General features: G+C 38.2%; 1 protein-coding gene across 1 annotated transcript in view; it reads left to right on the top strand.

Moving 5' to 3' along the window:
- The window catches only part of LOC127974914 (E3 ubiquitin-protein ligase TRIM71-like), a 39967-nt gene extending 20243 nt beyond the window's left edge, over positions 1-19724 (top strand). Inside the window, exons 2-4 of the mRNA XM_052578498.1 lie at positions 5400-5567; positions 13501-13635; positions 13752-19724. Of these exons, the coding sequence (XP_052434458.1) occupies positions 5400-5567; positions 13501-13635; positions 13752-15203 (1755 nt within the window). The 3' untranslated portion in view covers positions 15204-19724. The remainder of the gene's footprint in view (positions 1-5399; positions 5568-13500; positions 13636-13751) is intronic.
- The last annotated feature ends 1888 nt before the right edge of the window (positions 19725-21612 follow it).

A 21612-nucleotide genomic window follows, 5' to 3' on the forward strand; every position in this document is an offset into this window, starting at 1 on the left:
TTGTTGATCAAATACCAAGCAATGCTTAATTGTGTCTGTGGTGTAAAAAGGATTCCATAAGCAATTAAAGAAAAAACACTTAAACATGATCAGGTCAAAGTGTCTGAATAATTTTTGGTCCCCGTTTGTTTGTTTTTTGTTTTTTTAATCATCAATTTTTACTGTAGTTCACTGTATAAAGATATTTTTGAGTAAAAAGTCACAGTTTACTTTATTTTGCTATTCTCAATTTAACTATAGTGTCCTGTAGGGATGTACGATATTGAATTTTGGCCGATATTCGATATGCCGATATTTTTAAAATAATTTTGGCCGATACCGATATATATATATATATATATATATATATATATATATATATATATATATATATATATATATATATACAAATTTTTCGCCTGATATATTTAAACTTTAATTTTACTGAAGAGAAATCCATGTATCTCTTCTGTACTGATTCTACCATAAATGTATTATTTTACAAATGTAGACAGACATTCACACCTGAAAAACAGGTCAATTATTTCACTTGGAGAATAAATGATATGCCAGTGCAACATTTTATTTTTAAGTTTACACTTTGAAACTTCAGTCCTTAAGAGTAAAATAAATACAAATAAATTGTAATTTTTTTTTGACATCTTTTCCTACTGGAACAGGTCTACCAAATGCTCCCCCAACATAGTGGTTAACATGACATTGTACTGAAACTTACAGAAAACACTTCAAGTGCACAAAACAAGCAGCTGTAGTCCAGACCTCCACTTCAGTCCTGAGGACCCCCTTTAAAGTATAATCAAACTTAAAACCAAGCTCCACATATTATCTTGTGAGCCACAAAAAATAAAATAAAAATACAAGGACATCTTATCCTTTACTTGAACTTGAGTGGTGCAAACCTTTTAGTCCAACTAACTAGGGTGACAACTTCGGCTGACCGGTAGGCTTCTGTTCACCTTTTTTTTTAATACCAGAGGTAGGTTTTTCTTAAGAAAAATGAGCATATCTGCCTTTTCACCGTCCATTCGATTTCTCTTTTCATCCATCACATCAGAGGCAACGCTAAAAAGCCGTTCACTGTCAACGCTTGTGCATTGTGAGGTAGCTTGTGCAGGTACTTGCGTGCAGCAAGCGCGAGGGCAGGGAAATGGGCCTGGTTGCACTTTCAGTACTCAAATGGACTGTGGTTCCTGGGAACTGTGGGTTCGGCCAGGTATGAGATGACCTATTAAGTAACAGAATGCCAAAATATTACTTACGGATATATATTTTTTTTACTTCATGCTTTATGCATTAACAGAGCTCTAACGTTTTTTTCCAGAAATCAAATGATTTATTAGTTGCACGTTTATTATTACTACCGTACACATAGCGAATTATGATAACAAATAGGCGATTATCTATGTTATGACATTGCAGAATAATAATAGTGAAAGTCGCATCATTAATTAGGATGCTTTCGGTCCAAAAGTGAAATTTCTTTTTTTTTTTTTTTATAATAACCTACATTTGTGCATGTTTTAAGCTTACCTGTGACGCTGACGCGGTCTTGTCTTGCCCCTCAAACATGACATTCTCCTCCAGAATTTCGTCATACATATCCAGCAGCGATCATGTTCGGGTCCTCTTCTCTGGGGGATCCTCTGTGCTGGCATCTGCACTGCCGCTCATGTCATCCAAAACTTTGAGCAACAGGTCGCGAGCACTCCTCTTTTTTTCCTCGTCAAAGTACCGGTCTTTGTAGCGGGCATCAAGCATGGTTGCAACAGAATAAAGTGCCTCACAATGCACACCGTTGAAGCGATGATTGACGGCTTCCAGCAGGGTAGTTTTGGTAGTCTGCACTCCTCTGTCCGTGTCACTCGGCCGGCCAAGCAGTCGTGTCAGTGCCACAACCGCGGGGATCACATCAGCAGCAGAAGCCTCTGCAGAACTTATATCTCTGGTCAGCTGCTAAAAGGGGGCGAGAAGTGTGATCATATTTTCTATAATTACCCACTGATTTGCCGTCAAAGTTGCAGGAAGCTCGAAATCAGCGGCATAAGCACCTAGTGCCCTTTTCTGCTCAACCAAGCTTCACATCATATAAAATGTCGAATTCCATCTGGAAGCGATATCTTGAAGTCGTTTTACATTCCGAGCTCTTTCTGTACATCCGCCAGTCGACTGTATGCCAGCTGGGAGTGTTTGAAATGTCCAACTATTCTCCTTCCCACAGCCACAACATCCGCCACGCTGCGCTGAGACAGGACACCGTCATTCACCGCCAGTTGCAGTGAGTGTGCCATGCACGGTAGACTTTTCTCACCAAACTCCATCATAGCTTTAGCCATGTTACGGGCATTGTCACGTAGCACGACATGCACTCGTTCTCGGAGCATTCCTGTGAGTGTAGGACACCTTTTTTAAGGGTGAAATCTTCATCTATCCACTGGGCAGTGAGGCTCAACATGCTTACAGGACTCATGCTTGATGTCCAAATGTCCGTGGTGAAGCTAATGTGACACGCGCCGGCAAGGAGCTTTTCAGTTTGACTGGCGACAACACTCTGGAGTTCAGGTAAGGTCACGTCAGAAAAACAGCTCCGGCTAGGCATAGCATACCACGGCTCTAGGTGCATCATTAGTCTCCAGAAGCCAACATCTTCCACCACGCTAAACGGCTGGTTATCAAGAGCAATAAATTCAATTATTTTGTCGTTAAGATCATTTACCTCTGGGTGGTCGCTATTGTATTTTCTAGCTTTGTCAAAGGACTGAAGTAGAGGCTGCTGATGGGTTTTTGCCGGCATTTTTTCCTTCTTTTTAAAAAGTCTTGGTGCTGCTCAGGAATGACAGCTCTTAAGATGTGTAATCATATTTGTAGTGTTGAAAGACTGTTGTTTTACGCCTCCTCGCATCACTTGTGCTTTACAAATATTGCAAATAGCAACTTTGTTATCTGTTTGACAGATCTCAAAATGCCTCCCCACAGCTGACATGTTGTAAGTTTTAGTTTTTGGCGCTCAAGCTACGTTCATGTTCGTTGCGCGTGCAAATGAAACACGCCCCCCTATCGGTTTGGCTCATCGGCCGATGCCGATGATGGTCATTTTAAGCTTTTATCGGCCGATACCGATGTTGTGCCGATATTATCGTGCATCCCTAGTGTCCTGCACCCACAAGTGAAAAAATATATATATTATCTGGTGTCTGAATAATTTTTGGTTTGCTTGTGGATTAAATCTTGTAAAAACTACAAAGTAATTCAGTCAAGAGCAGTTCACAAAGTCACAATGCATCCATTATAATGATACAGATCCAAATTATTTCTCCACTGTTTTCTTTAACTTTAGACATAACAGAGGGTACTCTTCAAGATTGGTATTTTGACAATTTTGTATGTATTTTTCAGTACAAGAGATAGAAGAGGCAAATTCGGTGTTCAAGCGCTTTGAGACGCATCTCTCTGTGTGCGCCCTATGTGCAGGTATATTACAATAGACAGTTTTGTATGTACAGGTAAATTATGTGCAAATTTAAAGTGTAGACTAAGTGTGTGCATTATATAAATAAGTGTATGAGTGTATAAATAGTGTTGTGTGTTCCACAGTTATTGTCAAGTGTTCATGAGATGGATTGTCGGAGGGAAGTAACTGTTTTTGTGTCTGGCCGTTCTGGTGCTCAGTGCTCTGTAGCGTCAATCAGATGGCAACAGCTCAAAGACAGTGCTGGATGTGAGGTGTCCAGAGTGATTTTACTGGCCCTTTTGCTCACTCTGGATCAGTACAGTTCTTGGAGAGAAGGGAGGGTTGTGCCAATAATTCACTCAGCACTCCGGACTATCCTCTGTGGTCTTCTTAGGTCAGATTTAGAAGCTGAGCTGAACCAGGCAGTTACTGAAGTGCAGAAGAAGGATTCAGTGATGGCAGAGTAGAACCGTTTCAGCAACTTCCTGAACTTACCTAATTAATGCAGCCTGAAAATCTTTTAACAGATTTGGATATTAGAAGCATATTAGTGTGTTATGTGTAAGCCAGGTTAAAGAGATGGGTCTTTAATCTAGATTTAAACTGCAAGAGTGTGTCTGCCTCCCGAACAATGTTAGGTAAGTTATTCCAAAGTTTAGGCGCCAAATAGGAAAAGGATCTGCCGCCCGCAGTTGATTTTGATATTCTAGGTATTATCAAATTGCCTGAGTTTTGAGAACGTAGTGTACGTAGAGGAGTATAATGTAAAAGGAGCTCATTCAAACACTGAGGTGCTAAACCATTCAGGGCTTTATAAGTAATAAGCAATATTTTTAAATCTATACGATGTTTGATAGAAAGCCAGTGCAGTGTTGACAGGACCGGTCTAATATGGTCATACTTCCTGGTTCTAGTAAGAACTCTTGCTGCAACTTTAGCTTATGTTCAGATAAGCAGGGAAATACTGCAAAATTATTTGCTAACATTTTATTTGTCCAATTCAGTGCATGCATTAATTCGTTTTTTTTTGTTAAATGTAACCACTTATTAATAAAACACACCTTAGTATCAGTATTTTTTATTTGAGTATCGATAAAGTCAGAATTGCACTTTTCTGTTTTAATTAAATTCTGAGGAAAAAGTCAGAATTGTGAGACAGTTACCTTTTATGTTTTTTTATTTTATTTTATTCAGTGGCTTCCATATCCGTATTTGACAAAAAAAAAACACATAAGCATCTAAAGCACAGCATGTCAACAGATTAATTTCAGTTACATTTTCATAGATCAATTTGTTGGTTGTTGGATGCTTCTGACCCATCTCTAGTAGCTATCAAATTTGTCTAATGTGTGGTCCTTAAAACCATACATTAAAATATTCTGTTTTTAGTCTCTTGTCAGAGTTATATGTTCTGGGTTTGAGTGTGATTATATAACGTAGGCTTATATGTGATAAACACATCTCCCTGTTAGATGATACTGTAAACATTTATAGTCTTGGCAGCTGACCAATGTAACTGTTTATGAGCTCTATATTATAGAGTGGTTTTAGTGTAAGCGTGCCCTTTTCCTTCCACATAAACTGATTAAATCTCACTGCTTCCTTTTCACACTTGTTGAATGAACTGTTAAATTGTATTTTATTTAGAGGAGCATATTTACAATTTGGATCAACCTGCATGTCAGTATACACACACACACACTTCCAAGCATGTTTTTCACAATTTCCAACTTCTTTAAAATGATGGCCAAACATCTTAATGTTTATATCTAGTCATAGTCTTCCTAAAGACATTTTCGAAGATGATTATGATCACTGATAATGATTGTCATTTGTTAGATCTCTTGAGGGTATGAGGAATTCAAATGCAGTGTACTTCAAAATCGCTCACTCAATCAATTGGACTACAATTAAGTCAATTTCACACAATGTCTCTTGTTTTCGTTCACAGGTGCTGCGTTTTTTCTGTGACAGCTGCGGAGTGCCGATTTGTAGAGAGTGCAGCTTGGGCAGACATGCGGGTCACAGTTACACCTACCTGCAGGAAGCACTGCAGGACTCCAGAGCGCTGACCATCCAGCTGCTCGCAGACGCACAGCAGGGCAGACAGGCTGTACAGGTTAGTGAACAACTGTAGTCTCTCATAAACCGACATCAGCACAAACACCTGCTGGGTGTTTTCTTTATTTATCCGTCCTGCTGTTTTACTTGGACCTCAGTGTGTTTTACCAGGTGCAACAAGACTTCCACTGACTTTATTTTTCTTACTCTGAATACAAAAAATAATAAAGACCGGCAATAAATATATTATAAAATAGAATTAATTGGTTGATGTTTGCTTTGGTGTCTTCAGTCCCCTGTCATTGTCAATGAATCAGTGTCATGTTTTTTTTTTTTTTTTTATGATTTAGGTTTAGCAACGAGGCATTAAATTGATTAAATGGATAGTTCACCCAAAAATGAAAGTTCTGTCATTTATTACTCGCCCTCATGTCGTTCCAAACCCATAAGACCTTCATTCATCTTCAGGACACAAATCAAGATATTTATGATGATTTCCGAGAGCTCTCCGAGCCGCCCATAGACAGCAAGGATCCTTACACGATCAAAGCTCAAAAATGTAGCAAGGAAATCGTTAAAGTAATCCATGTGACATCAGTGGTTCAACTGTAATTTTACGAAGCTACGAGAATACTTTGTGTGTGGAAAGAAGACAAAAATAATGACTTTATTCAACTGTCTCCACATCACCACGTAATGCCTTTTTTATTATCACATACATAAACAACGTATGTACGCGGATACATTGTTTGTTGTTTATGCTTTTATCTGAACGTAAACCGCATATCGTACATACATTGTTTACATATGTTATACTGTCCAAAATGGTGCTAAGGTGACGTGGAGGAGATGGAACTGTTGAATAAAGTCGTTGTTTTTGTTTTCTTTGCATGCAAAAAGTATTCTCGTAGCTTTTTATAAAATTACTGTTTAACCACAGATGTCACATGGATTATTTTAACGATGCTACGTTTCTGAACCTTTCTTCTAGTAGAATACTTGCGGTCTATGAGAGGGTCAAAGAGCTCTCGTGAAACGTCCCCGAGCCGGGATACGAATTCGGGACGCCTGTAGCACAACGCTGTATGTTGGCACGCAGCCCACGATTGCTGATTTCTAAAAAAGGTTCTGCCATCACAGAAATCTTTTTTTTAGAATATTAAAAGAAAACGGTTATTTTAAATTAACTGTTTACAATCAGGGTTAGGTGCTTCTACACCTTTGTTAATCAGCTATCATTTCACAGTGATTTTAAGAATAAATTATGTATAGGGATTGGGTTTAGTCTATATTTTTGGACCGTAACGTTGGTCAGGGAACATGTCTTCCTTGCAAAATCACGGTAAGCCCCTAGGCTTCAGTAGCTCTTTATCTACTATTGACCCTAAAAGGAATATTCCGGATCAATACAACTTAAGCTCTTTTGAAGGCATCTGTGGCAAGTTGTGATTACTACAATCAATTTTGACCATTCTTTTCCTTTTTTCCTTTGCAGTGCTGCATGTACATTTAAAAACCAAAATAAATGTTCAAAATAAACGATAAATAATTAAATTTTAGTAATACATTCATCTGAAAAGGTGGTTCTATACTATAAAGTTTGTGTAAATTTACGGAGCAAAAAACTTGTTTTTCAAATCTAACTTAAGTGCATTAATAGTAAAGCAAGTTATTATTTCTGCTATTTCAGACAGTTGCAACTACATGACTGTGAGTGAGGGTATTTCCCTTTGCTTTGTGGAAGTAAAGGGCTTTTTAAAAGAGGCTGGATAATCAAGCTGACTTTCCATTAGCATCACTGTGTGTGCCACCCCCACTCAGTCTGAATGAAGAGAATAGAAGAGCGGGAGGAGGACTGGCCCAGTGCTCGGTTACTGCCTCTATTCAGCATCCTGATGGCCCTAGCAGGGTGGATCATTAGTCACACACACAGAGGAAATGTTTCTATTTCTCTGTCGCTCTTCAAAGAGGCTCCGTGGGTGAGGGGTGGGGGAGAGAACAGCTCCCATTAGGGCTGTTCAAATCCATCCTTCTCCAGTGACATGGAGTCGGTTGGCAAGCAAGGGACTGAAAAAAATAAATAAAATCTAATGGCTGTTTAAATGTGCTGGTTACATTTAAATAAGCCCATGACTTTCTTGCCACATTTGATTCTTTTCTCTTTTTATCATTTGTGTTCTTTAAGGTATAAATGGACAGTTGGAAACCATTTCCCATATCTTTTGATAATATATAATCTAAAATAAAAATAAAAATTGTCATATATTATGAAAATTTTAACTTTATTTATTCTGTTCATCAATTTCGCATTTTTTTGCAGTATGTATTTGGTAAGTAATGTGCTAATATTCTGATCCAAACATAGTCCATGCGTTTACACAGCGATCATCTAAACCTGTACAGTCCTAAAGCTTCATCGGCGACACGGCATCATCTGAAAGAGCCTGGCCTGCGTTTCCATGCGCTTGATTGGCTGCTTGTTCTAGTGTGTCTCTAATCCTGGTACTGGATGGTGTATAAATGGGAAGCCTCCAAACGTTTATAGGTTTGAAAGAACATGCAGGGTTTTAACAATGGCTTCAGCCTGGGGACTTAATCTCTATTCTAGAAGCACGCGGCCCATGAATGGCCTGCTCCACAACCAGCCCCTGACAGCTTGGTCTTTCTTGGCGCTGCATAATCTAATTTGCTGCACTTTAGCCTGTCATTTTGCAGCTGCTTATTCCAGTTCACCCTATTCCGGTGTCTGACTTTTGATTGATTTGTGCTTTTGTGATTGACATCTCAATCTCAGAATGGGGATAGTATTTTATTTAGAGGACATTTGTAAATATGAAAGAGCTAAAACCTTAACAGTGCAATCAAATAATCAATCAAATAAGAATAAAAAAAAAGTTTTTTTTTTTTTTTTTTAATCAAGAAATACATTTATACTAGTACTGGGCAATGATTGATCACGATTAATCTCATCCAAAATAAAAGTTTTTGTGTACATTAATATTTGTGAACCTGGACCACAAAACCAATCATGAGTTTAAATTTTTCAAAATTGAGATTTAAACATTATCTGAAAGCTGAATAAATAAGCTTTCTATTAATGTTTGGTGTAAAATCAGACAATATTGGCAGATACAAATATTTGAAAATCTGGAATCTTAAGGCTGATTTATACTTATACATCAAAACTATGCCGTGGAGACTGCAGACTAGCGGTTTGCATGTGTACTGCACGTCGATGTGGACAACGATGCAGAAGTATAAATGAAAACTGATGCACATCCTACGGTGCAGATATATATACAATCGTGCTGCTTAAAGGGATGGTTCACCCAAAAATGAAAATTGTCATTAACTTACCCTCATGTCGTTCCAAACCCGTAAGACCCGTAAGTTCATCTTCGGAACACGGTTTAATTTATTTTTGATTTAGTCCGAGAGCTCTCAGTCCCTCCATTGAAACTGTGTGAACGGTATACTGTCCATGTCCAGAAAGGTAAGAAAAACATCATCAAAGTAGTCCATGTGACCACAGAGGGGCAGTTAGAATTTTTTGAAGCATTGAAAAAACATTTTGGTCCAAAAATAGCAAAAACTACGACTTTATTCAGCATTGTCTTCTCTTCCGTGTTTGTTTTGAGCGCATTCACTGTAGTGTAGTGATGTCCGGTTCGCGAACGAATCACTCAATGTAATCGGATCTTCTTGAAACAGTTCACCAAATCGAACTGAATCGTTTGAAATGGTTCGCGTCTCCAATAAGCATTAATCCACAAATGACTTAAGCTGTTAACTTTTTTAATGTGGCTGACACTCCCTCTGAGTTCAAACAAACCAATATCCCAGAGAAATTAATTTACTCAAACAGTACACTGACTGAACTGCTGTGAAGAGAGAGAACTGAAGATGAACTGAGAAGAAGAGCTGAGCCAGATAACGAATGACAGATTGACTCGTTCTCGAGTCAAGAACTGGTTGTATCGTTTTTTCGGATCACCAGTAGTTCTTTCGTACAGCTCGATTCAATAAACCGGTTAAAGAAAACGGTTCACCGTTTTTTTCACACTCGGAGTAATAATGACATTGGCGATGATTGCCCTTGATTCAAGCCTTCGGTTTACTTGAGCCAATAAAATTAGCACAGAATCAGTTCAGAATTAATCAAAAGAACCAGTTTGGTTCAGACGCTCTGTGTGTCAATCTGCTTCACACTGAATCACACATGCGCAGAATCATCAGCTCCTCGGTTCTAGAATCGGACGCGTCCGACAGAAACTGTTCTTGACTCGTGAATGAGTCAATGTTTTGTCCGTTATCTGGCTCGGCTTAGTGTTCTCTCTTCACAGCAGTTCAGTCAGTGTACTGTTTGAGTAAATGAATTACTCCGGGATATTGGTTTGTTTTAACTCAGAGGGAGTGTCAGCCACATTATAAAAGTTAACATCTTAAGTAGGGATGCACGATATTGGATTTTGGCCGATATTCGATATGCCGATATTTTCTAAATAATTTTGGCCGATGCCGATACCGATACCGATATATATACAAATATATACTGATATATTTACAAATATATACTGATATATTTAAACTTTAATTTTACTGAAGAGAAATCCATGTATCTCTTCTGTACTGATTCTACCATAAATTTATTATTTTACAAATGTAGACAGACATTCACATCTGAAAAACAGGTCAATTATTTCACTTGGAGAATATCGGTTTGGCTCATCGGCAGAAATATTCATATCGGCCGATACCGATAATGGTCATTTTAAGCTTTTATCGGCCGATACCGATGTTGTGCCGATATTATCGTGCATCCCTAATCTTAAGTCATTTGTGGATTAATGTAAATGCATTAAAGATTTTATTTATGCTAAAGATTTTTTTTTATTCTATAGGTTGAATACCCCCTGACCCTTTGAACTTTAAGTTTGCCTCAGGTTAGGTTATCTGCTCCGCACTAAATGTCATTCTGTCCTACACCCTTTTTTTCTTTTCCTACTCCTTTTAATGGATAAACCCTTGATCCAGGTCATGAGACCAACAAGTCCTTTATTTCCTCTCATTGTTTAATTTATCATTAATCTTTGAAGTGTGACACAAGTGTGGATGTAATGGTGACGAAAAAAGATTCTTCCAAGTTAAGAGGGCACAGCTGAGTTTTGAGCTTTCAGGATCACTTAAATAGATTAAAGTGGAATCCATGAAAGCACTATTTAATTTAGATGTATATTACGATTCTGATTGTTAGATTAGTGGGCAGTTTAGATGTCAGCTGACAAGCAGAGGTAGGGCTGTGTACAAATCGCTATTAAAGCAAATGTTAGAGGTCATTGTACCCAAGATAAACCTTTTATCCATCTTTTGTGTAACATCACAAAGGAAGCCCTCATGCTTGCTTGGATCCTTTCAAATTAAGACATTTTAACTGTTTTTGATCCAGGAGAGATTTTATTTTATTAATTAATATTTAGACTTTCTAGCAATAGTTTTATATCCTTTTTTTTATCCTGTAATTTAAAACTAAATATGTATTAGCCACTGGCTCCTAAAACAGTGTACTAGAAGTTAAATTACTTAAGTTGTTCAGATCCTAATTTAATTGTCACAATAAATTAGGGCTGCACAATATTATAAACATTTTTTTGAAATGGTGACATCTGTTTTTTTTTTTTTTTTTTTTTTTTTTTTTTCGCTATGTACTGCGATGTGTAGAAATATAGTAATGATAATCAGGAGTCTTGAATTGCTCAAAATTTGAGTTAATCTACAATAATTTGGGTGATTTCGTAGGCACATTCATAGAAAATAAACAATAATAAAAAGAATAATTTAAACCCTTAAAAATTACTTTTTGCCTTATTTTGGGTTGTTTAACACAATATTTGACTCACCTTATTCACTATCACTTCAAGGCAAATAAAGGATCTAATGTAATGTTAATAATAAATGTTGCTTACCTTAAAATAAGGGAGATAATTTGTAACTGAAGTGCAGTCTAGAGACCTGCATCTGCGCAGGACGTATTTTTCAGCCCTACTCTCGCGACTCCTACAGAAATGTTATCTCGTACCGCTCATGTCCGCTACATTCATGATTTGTCCAGCTCCCGCCGACAAAAGCCCACATAAAAGTAATGTGTAATAGATTTTTCTTTTAGCACATCAATGAAATTTACATGAAATAGTTCTGTAATATCTCGTAAATTCCACAACATCCCAGTATCCCAAATGCTCCTGATAAGTTATTTATGCTAAGCACCATTCACAAACCACTGTTATTTTCAACAGAAGGCTAAGCATAGACTACTGGTCTCTAGTGGAGGTCTAAACTGGTCCAAAAATTCATACTTCATAAAAACATGCTACACTGAACTGGCCTTGACCTGTCTATTATTTTGAAAGTTGGACCCGGGCCCATGCAAAACCGATAAATGTCGAAAATGTACTACCCGGAACTCTCACGAACCATCGGCTATTTGAAAACTGAAACCAAACCTGGCTGGGAAGACACAGACCTGATTGGACCCAATTGGCACATATTCCACAGCAAATTGCTATTAACAAGTCGATAAACAACTTGCCTAATATAAGAAGCTCTCCCTTGGCTCACCTGACTGTGATGCACACAATCCTCCTTGCCAAGAAAGTTCCATCCATGATATTCCTCTCTTGCCAATTTAAATGCTTAATCCACTCATTATTCCAGCTTCAAAAGTCTGCTTGCTTGTCACGGTGATGGATGACAAATGCGACTTTGCAGTTTTGCATTTTTTGCATCTCGAGTCAACTTGCATAATAATTTAGACATTTGCCTATTTGGATTATAATAACAATTGCTCATCCAGTACCATGGCTACTGACGCTAGCTTTACTTTTTTGCTGTCATCTGTGTGCTCTCTGAGCCGAGTCAGAGCAAAGATTTTAGATATAACAAGAAGTCCGTTCATTCACAATATTATTATAAAAATCAGAGAAACTGTTATTTATTATTTCAAATTATCGACTCACACTTTTCTCATCCTAATTTTACAAGTTGAAAGTTACAAAACAACACACACAGCACTGACATAGTCACTCTGACTCTGATAATGGCCGGGTGTTCTCTGAGTCCAATCAACTCGGGTAGTACACATAATGTTAAACAGACCTGGGAAGTAATAGATTGGGACCCGACCCGGACCTGGCTGACTATTTAAATGTAAACCCATAACCCATATGGATCCCGGATCCTGGATCTCGGGTCCTCCGTGTAGACCTCAAGTCTCTAGTGCCATATAATTGATGATGTGTTTCTTTTTGTGACCAACTATTTCGGTGCTTTTCCTCTCATTCCTCACTCATTTCGCCATGTGTAGCAGAGACTGCATGACAAAACGAAGCAGCAAACGTGTGCTTTTTTTTTTTTTTAAGAACCCTTTATTCCGAATTCATTACTTTATATCAGGCAAATATAGAACCATGTGAGTCCTGCATCGCACCCTCCTGCGATTGTGATGTTGGTGCTGAAACTATGTATCACGCAGCCCTACAATACATTTTTATATATAATATACCGTGACAAGCTAAAGAACATAAACCCTGTTCAAACATGCTGATGGATGGATTGATTGACATTTAGGTCGAGAATCAACCAGCACAGTTCCTCTTACCTTTTAAAGTCTGTTTGCTTTGATGAAAACTGATGAAGGTAGACATTCTAAAGTTGTAATCAACTAAACGGCAAAAACCTTAACAAATCCATAAATCATCACAAAGCTTTTGGTTCTCTTGCTACGGTGTATAAATTGTTGCAGATTTGTATTTATGTCCTTCTGGTAAAGTTAAGTCACAGTATGTGGCTCTGTAGTTGTGCATAGAAACAACAATATTGCACAATCGGCTATTTTGTGCACAGTCATAATGTTGTTTTTTTCTCATTTCTAAGTGAACTGAAATGTCCTCACAAGACTGCATGTGTCTAAGCCCTTTCTTTAAATTTTCTTTCAGCTGAGCATCGAGAAAGCCCAGGCCATTGCTGAACAGGTAGAGCTGAAGGCTAAGGTTGTTCAGTCAGAAGTAAAAACCATCACTCTTCGTCATAAAAAAGCTCTGGAGGAACGTGAGTGTGAGCTGCTCTGGAAGGTGAATGAAAGAACAAACATTAATTAATGGAGTAACAACTACCTTTTGCAAGTCTTTCAGTATGAAAAAAGTCACTTTTTTTGTAACATCAGGAACTCTTTTTCTTTCCTGCACAGGTGGAGAAGATTCGCCAGGTGAAGGCAAAATCACTTTACCTGCAGGTCGAGAAACTACACCAAAATCTCACCAAGCTGGATAGTACTATCTCCACAGTGACGCAGGTTCTAGAAGAGGGTCGTAGCATAGATGTCCTGCTAGCGCGAGAGCACATGCTAAACCAGCTACAGGAGCTTAAATCCCTCCGCTGCATCCTACAGCCCCAAGAAGACGATCGCATCATGTTTACCCCTCCAGACCAGGCTCTTCTGATTGCCATCAAGTCGATGGGCCTCATCAGCAGCGGAGCCTTCGCCACAGCTTCCAAAGCTCATGGTGAAGGTCTCAAGAGAGCGCTGCAAGGAAAGCTAGCTTCCTTTACCGTCGTAGGGTATGATCATGACGGTGAGCCTCGGTTGTCCGGTGGTGATAGCGTCTCAGTTGTGCTTATGAGTCAGGATGGCCATCTGTCCAGCGCAGATGTTTCAGACCACCAAGATGGAACATACACTGTCAGCTATCTACCCAAGAGCGAGGGGGAGCATTTGCTCTCTGTGCTTATATGCAATCAGCACATTGAGGGAAGTCCTTTCAAAGTGATGGTCAAATCTGGTCGCAGTTACGGCGGTGTTGGACTGCCCATTGCATCTTTCGGAGGAGAGGGCGATGGGGACGGGCAGCTGTGTCGACCTTGGGGCATCTGCGTGGATAAGGAGGGCTATGTGGTGGTTGCTGACCGAAGCAACAACCGTGTGCAGATCTTTAAGCCTTGTGGCACATTCCACCACAAGTTTGGCACTTTGGGGTCACGACCAGGCCAGTTTGACCGCCCTGCTGGGGTCGCCTGTGACAGCCAGAGAAGAATCATTGTGGCAGATAAGGACAATCACCGCATCCAGATCTTCACCTTTGAGGGTCAGTTTATCCTCAAGTTTGGTGAGAAGGGAACCAAAAATGGACAGTTCAACTATCCATGGGATGTGGCCGTCAACTCTGAAGGCAAGATCCTGGTTTCTGATACACGCAACCACCGCGTGCAACTCTTTGGACCAGATGGGACTTTCCTCAACAAATACGGATTCGAAGGTGCCCTCTGGAAACATTTTGATTCGCCTCGCGGTGTGGCCTTCAATCAGGAAGGCCACCTCGTTGTCACGGACTTCAACAATCATCGGCTGCTTGTCATCAGGCCGGACTGCCAGTCAGCACGCTTCCTGGGGTCAGAGGGAACCGGAAATGGCCAGTTCTTGCGGCCGCAAGGTGTAGCTGTGGACCAAGAGGATCGCATTATCGTGGCAGACTCCCGCAACCATCGCATTCAGGTGTTCGAACCCAACGGCAACTTTTTATGCAAGTTTGGGACACACGGTAACGGCTTTGGGCAAATGGATCGCCCCTCTGGTATAGCGGTTACTCCAGATGGAATGATCGTGGCTGTGGACTTTGGAAACAACCGAATCCTCATGTTCTGACCTTTTTAAGGTTTGAAATACCAAACTGTAGGCGTGGACAAATAGAAAAGGAGATTTTGCACATCTGTCTGTCAGGAGCAAACGCAGTTTGATTTAGCGAGGTGACGAGCTGTAGGGACTTGATAGTTCTGTATGATTCTCAGTGATCGTGTAACTCCAAATGCTTGCCGTTACAGCACACAGTTTTGGCTGCTGCAATCGGAGAGTGTTTTACTCTTGGTATGTGTCTTCAAATCTTTTTTTTTTCTTCTCAGGGAATTTCTTGCATTCTTGAAATATTTTCTCTCTGTATTACACCTACCTCATATAGCTTATGTATGAATGTACTCGCGTTTGTGCAGAGACCTAGTCCGTGAAGTTTTATAAAGAAACGTCTACCTCAGTGTTTTTTTTGTGTGTGTAAAATGTGAGAAAAAAAAAAAATGAAACAAAATGAAGCAATGTTTGGGTATTTGCACAGTTCGCACAATTTTTTCCTGATTGTTACTCTGTGCACAGAACGCAAGTTATATCCCTGAATGTTTCTCGTAACGATTGATAAAAACAAAGCTGCATGTTTTGGCAGAAACATTAGGATAAGGTTTTGATATATCTTCTGCTATGTTTTCTTTTTTTGAATTTTGTGTACATTTTAAATCAGGCTTAATCTTTTTCTCGTACCTCATTTAAACCTTATACCTCATTTACCGCATTATACCTCTGGGTCCATGAGCCTCATTACATTTACCTCACTTTGTGGTCCTTGAAAAAAAGTGAAAAATATGCAAGCCGTTACCAAAAATGAATGCTGTATAACTGATGAAAGAGACTGATAAATAAGACAAACGACCTGAACTTAGTTATTTAATAAGACCCTCATGATGTAATCAAGAGTTTTGCTCTGACTATGAGAAATATGAGAACATATACCTGTGATTATTTTAAATGATACAAGAGTGAATTGGAGGCTGTTCTTTAAAGAAGATCTTCAGATAGGTTTTATTTTTGGGGAGGGAAAAATTTAAAGAATGTAGACACTAAATGGAATATCTAAGTGTAAAAATGACCTAGCCCTTATTTTTGTGTTTCTATAGTTTAGTTTTCTTTCATATGCAGTATTTAGGCAAGTTAAAGTTGATCGACACAAATGGCAAACAAGGATGTAATCCAATTCCTCTCAGACTAAAGATTTTTTTTTTATTATTAAATATATATTTATAGTGTTCTTTCAGCATTGAGGCCAAGTTCATAAGAGTCTCATTTCAACCAGCTGCATTAGATCACAAGTTTTAGATCAAAAGCTTTTTGTTGTTTTATTGATTACAGCATGGCCTACAGTGCTTCCTGTGCCCGTTTAAGAAAGATCCCCAGGGAGACTATTCACTATATCAGTTTAACATCATTTGAAAATACTTAGAATCAATTGAGCCCAGTTTGAAATGTGGGTAACCACTTTAAAGTGTTGTTTGCTTCTGTGTTCAATTGATTAAAAGAAGAAAAAAAAGGACGCAAAGTATTTGGGAAAAAATTAATATATAAATATAAAGCACTGGTATACAGCGGAACAAAAGCACATGGCTCTCCCATTATAGTCTGCCTAAACTTCTCATTTAAGCTTGTTTATGAGCGACAGGAAAGTGTATCTTACCAATGTTGTGTCGTAACTCAATAAGATTGTTTTTCCTTTCTGGTATTGAGTGGTCCATGAAAATGTGTATGTTCCTGTTCTTGCAAGCACCATGTTTTTGGACATTTTGAAGTGGGTGAGCTTTATACAAACTTCTTTCTGAACGTATGCAGTGCTGCCTTGTTCAAACATATGTGTGGCAGGCCCACTTACAGAACCAGTATTGTAATATTAATCTTTGGGGTTAATTTGCATGTCCAGTTCTGTTTTACACTTTGGTTAATATTTAAAATCTGAAAATTGTGTGAGAGCTGGACGACCTATTGGAAAGTGGTCATGATTATTTGCCCTACCGTTTTCTTGTAGGCTGCAGTTATCTTGTCCTATCATGAGTATTAACGTGCTTGCATGTAGTTACCTGTGCCTTTTGTGATGTTAGATAAATGGGAATTGAATGTCTTTGCCAATGGGTGGCTATAGGAAATGGGCATGTGCCAAAACTGCTTCTGAAACTCACGGATGCGTTGAGCATGGATCTTTTTCTCAGTCTTTTTTCTTTATGTATATTACCTCATTATAAACAAATATTGACTTAAAATTGTGGATCATCAGGCATATTTATGTTGGAGATATGTTAATTATGATAATGTTGCGTTTTATGCATGGTAAGATGGAGAGTAGGCAGTTAGATTTCTGAAAATTGATAGACATCTGTACATTAGATGATAATAGACAAATAAAAGGACCAGCATGGGTGACAGAAACCCGTTTGATGAGTTTATGCAATAATGAAAGATTTGCTGCTTCCACCAACACAGATCTTCCCTGTCATACAGTATTAATATCATATTTGATCTGATGAATATTTGGCTGCAAAGTTTTCTCCCTGAATCCCTGCTCTCTTTGAGAGGAATCTTTAAATGTATATTTTTGCATGCTGTTAAGGTCCTTGTATGCGGGTGGATGTAAAAAAAAAATGGATGTTGGAAAACAAGGAAGGAAAAAAAAAAGTATAATGTACCACAACAAAGGGAGCGTATATAGTTTGTTAGCTTGTGGTGAGTGGTTGACTATATGATTGTATTATTTCTAGATAGCTTTACAGAGTAAGGTACCTCGTTGAGCTCCATTCAGATGCCTTACCACAGATCCTTAGCTTTTGGAATCAAATCAGAACTGGAAAACTGCCAAAGACCCCATTCATATGAAACCTTAGCGTGTGGATGTTTATAAATCTATTTTTTTCTCGTTTGCCCAAAGACTTATACATTTGGCATCGATCATTCTTGTATTTCGTCAAGCTGTCAATGTCTTGACATAAAGGTGAAATGGTCCTAGTACACGTCCCTGGACGTTGGATTTTGTGTGTAACACGAGTTTTTGAGCAGGTGCCCTACAGGACCAAAGATGGAGAAATGTTTGAATCCAGCTCCCACAGTTTACAATGAAAACTGATCTCTAACTCTGTGGTAGTAGGTTTTTTTTTTTTTTTTTTTTTGAGAACGGAGTCAGGCAGCCATTTTGTGGGTTGTGATGACCCAAGTGAGATCAGTACAGAAAAAGCCACTATGTATAACCCCTTTAGAATTGATTTGGACATTTATTAAAAGTGTAAGTTCTACTTTGAGCGACAATTTACTTTTTAGGACTGATACTATATGTCATCTAGATACTATCTGGCTCATTGGACATTGAAGTCAATGTTATCGAACTCGGTGTCTTAGAATTTCAGATCATTGCGAATTTTTCTGTCTTTTTCTTTCTTGTTCCCCCCCCCCTTTTTTTTTCTTTGGACCTCTGGTCTCTAATTGTACGGGTTTTGTCACCATTTCTGGTGTATTCCAGCTTATGACTTCTTCCTTACTGGGGAAAAACAGAAAATGTAAGTTCAGAATTGTGTGGTCATAGACCCTTTTATGATTGTATTATCTTATTAAAAAAAAGAGATGTGTACACACATTAAAACAACTCAGGTAGCTTTGTAGAGATTTGAGATTTGATTAAAATTCAATGTTTGTTTCATACAGTTTGATAGTGAATCCTTTGTTAGTTCCTCATGAGCTTTTGTGTGTTGTTTTGTTGTTAAAAATGCTGTTATTAAATTCCATGGGATCCTTTTCAACCATGTCGCAGTTAATAGTCAGTGAGGGGGTGAACAATTCATAACCTTTACACCTGCATGTCTCAGTTTTGCAGTCTTTACAAAGTCCTAACTTGATTTTATTAATTTAAACCTCACGTAACTAAAGGTATTGTTTTGCGCATATTATGATAAAAGTTTGCGTTCAAAGGCTGCTACAAAATTCATTGCCTTTTGTTGATCAAAAATGCCTTAAAGCTTGGAAATTACGTTTTCAAAAACACTGAGGGCAACAGTCTGTCTCAAAATTAGAATTATAGTGATAATAGACATTTAGACTCCATGTCCCAGCACTGAAATGTGATTTTACATCAATACTTTCCAAAACCCCTGAAGTTGCAGTGCATCTATAAGGCTCGGCTGTGGGACAGGCTAAGCAAAGAGGTGTGAAGAGATTCGAAGTTCTGAGCTGGAATCAGTTTTGCCTTTTAAAATACAACGATTAGGGTAGAATCAAAGTAGCAAATGCTGATTCCAGGTCAGTTATCCTCTCAGGTTGGATTATTTTGGTTTAGGAGCCCTCTAAGAGGTCCACTAGTCTCTCCATCTCTTTCTCGGTGTTTCATTACCCGCACCATCTATCACCCCCTCAACCAAAGCAACAGAACAGTCATTTATTACTTTCTGAATAAGGCTGATGAGACCATATGAAATATGTAGTGGTCTGCAGTCTTGTTCAGTTGTCTTTGTGGACTTTAAACATTTCCTATGCATTTTGTTCTTTTTTTTTTAATGTTTGGTTGTTTACGATTTAAATAAAGTTGTATCTCTTGGATCCTGTGTTTGTGGTGAGTTTTTTTTAAAACTTTATTAAAGTATAAGTAACAACTAAAAACAATCCTAACATCGCCGTTCAGGTCGGGGTTCATATCGTTTCGCTGTAAAGTGATGTCAAGTTAAATGTTAACATTGTTGGTATTTCAAGAGGAACACTTGCTGAACTGAAGCAGCTTATGTTAACTCGACTGGCCAAATATCTATTCTATTATATGCATTTTTATTCAAGTAGGCTGCTACACAATTTGTAATGTAAATCAGTGAGGTCTTTACAACAATCAAAATTTTATCTTTTTGGTCAAACAAATAATCGCATTTTGATGCTGCTGGGGGTCATGTTTAAAATATGAATATATTGATATACACTACCCTCTCAAAATAAGACCACAAATATACCCGGAATTTATATTGCTAGAACTCAAAATAGCTTGAATTAGTACTTCCATCGCTGAAAGTCTGGACACAAAGGGCAAATGGGATCGTTTACCCATAAAATGAAAATTCTGTCATTGATTACTTACCCTCATGTCATCCCAAACCTGTAAGATCTTCAGAACACAAATTAAGATATTTTATTTGCATTTCGAGAGCTCTTGGACCCTCCCATAGACAGCAAGGATTTATTTGTGATCAAGGCTCAGAAACGTAGCAAGGAGATTGATAAAATAATCCATGTGACATCAGTGGTCAACTGAGATGTTATAAAGCTACGAAAATACTTTTTGTGCGCAAAAATAGTGGAACATTTCCGCTAAGTATCCGAAAGATTTCAAAAATGTTCCGAAATTTACTGAAAAATTTCCACCTTTTTGCAACCCTGACAGCCAGTGCAAGTTTTCTGAAAACTTCTTGTTGGTAAGTTGTTTTAAAACCCCAAAATGAACTGTAAATAAACTTCAAAATGATTTTGTACAATATAGACACTCATTTGTTTTAGTTTTTTCTACATGCAATGAACTACCACCTTGTGACCATTAATTAACATTCTATCAAGTACATATGCGTGTAGTATGAATTCAGTATGAATATACAATACAATATCCACGGATTACTTTTTTTTTTTTTTTTTTTTTTTTCATCAAACTAGTTTAGCGCAAACCCAGCCCTACTGCCAATTTCATTGGTCAACCTAATTAAGCAGCTATCTATTAAGAAGAGGTCAAATTTTATGTATTATTCAGTTCAGATTAATGGTTCGTATTTGTTACAGCATTTAAGCACTGTGATTGATGTGACCAATTAAATATTTCCATTCGGTTGCAGGGCAGGATTTGCATTTTAACTGGTTTGGGGGGAAGAAGAAACCATGCAATCGACAGGGTCAGTTGCAATTCCTAGCCATTTACAAATCTTCTCCCAATGCCTTATGGATATGATGTTGAAAATCTCTGGAATTAGTTGCCCATCTGGGACTTTTGAATGAATACTGGGAATTTGAACATACTTATCTCACTTACTACTTTTATATAAAGAGTAATAAATCCTGATTTTGCTCCTCATAGCTACAGTAACTGCAAGTAAACCTTCTAGAAATGTTTGTGTCCTCCAGCACGTGATTGATGTAAGCCACCTCAGGATTCTGTATAAGCTCATTTGACGACTGAAGGGAGGCATTTGAGCCCATCTCTGAGATCCGTAGATTTTATTTGTTTACCTTAATGAGAGGCTACAAGAAAAAAAGATCTTTCATCTGATGAGTGCTTAAAGACAAGGTTATGGTAACTGTTCCTTAAAGCACTCTGTGAAATATGTCATCCTGTTTAAAGAGTACTATCACAAGGAGTCTTTGTTTTGGCTAAATTACCTAACAAAAGCCTCTTAAGGCCACCAATGCTGTTTAAGGAATGGGCGTCTCTGCATACCAACAGGTCAAAGGTCAGAGCAGG

This window comes from Carassius gibelio, chromosome B16 (genome assembly GCF_023724105.1).
Source record: "Carassius gibelio isolate Cgi1373 ecotype wild population from Czech Republic chromosome B16, carGib1.2-hapl.c, whole genome shotgun sequence".
Taxonomy (NCBI): Eukaryota; Metazoa; Chordata; class Actinopteri; order Cypriniformes; family Cyprinidae; genus Carassius; species Carassius gibelio.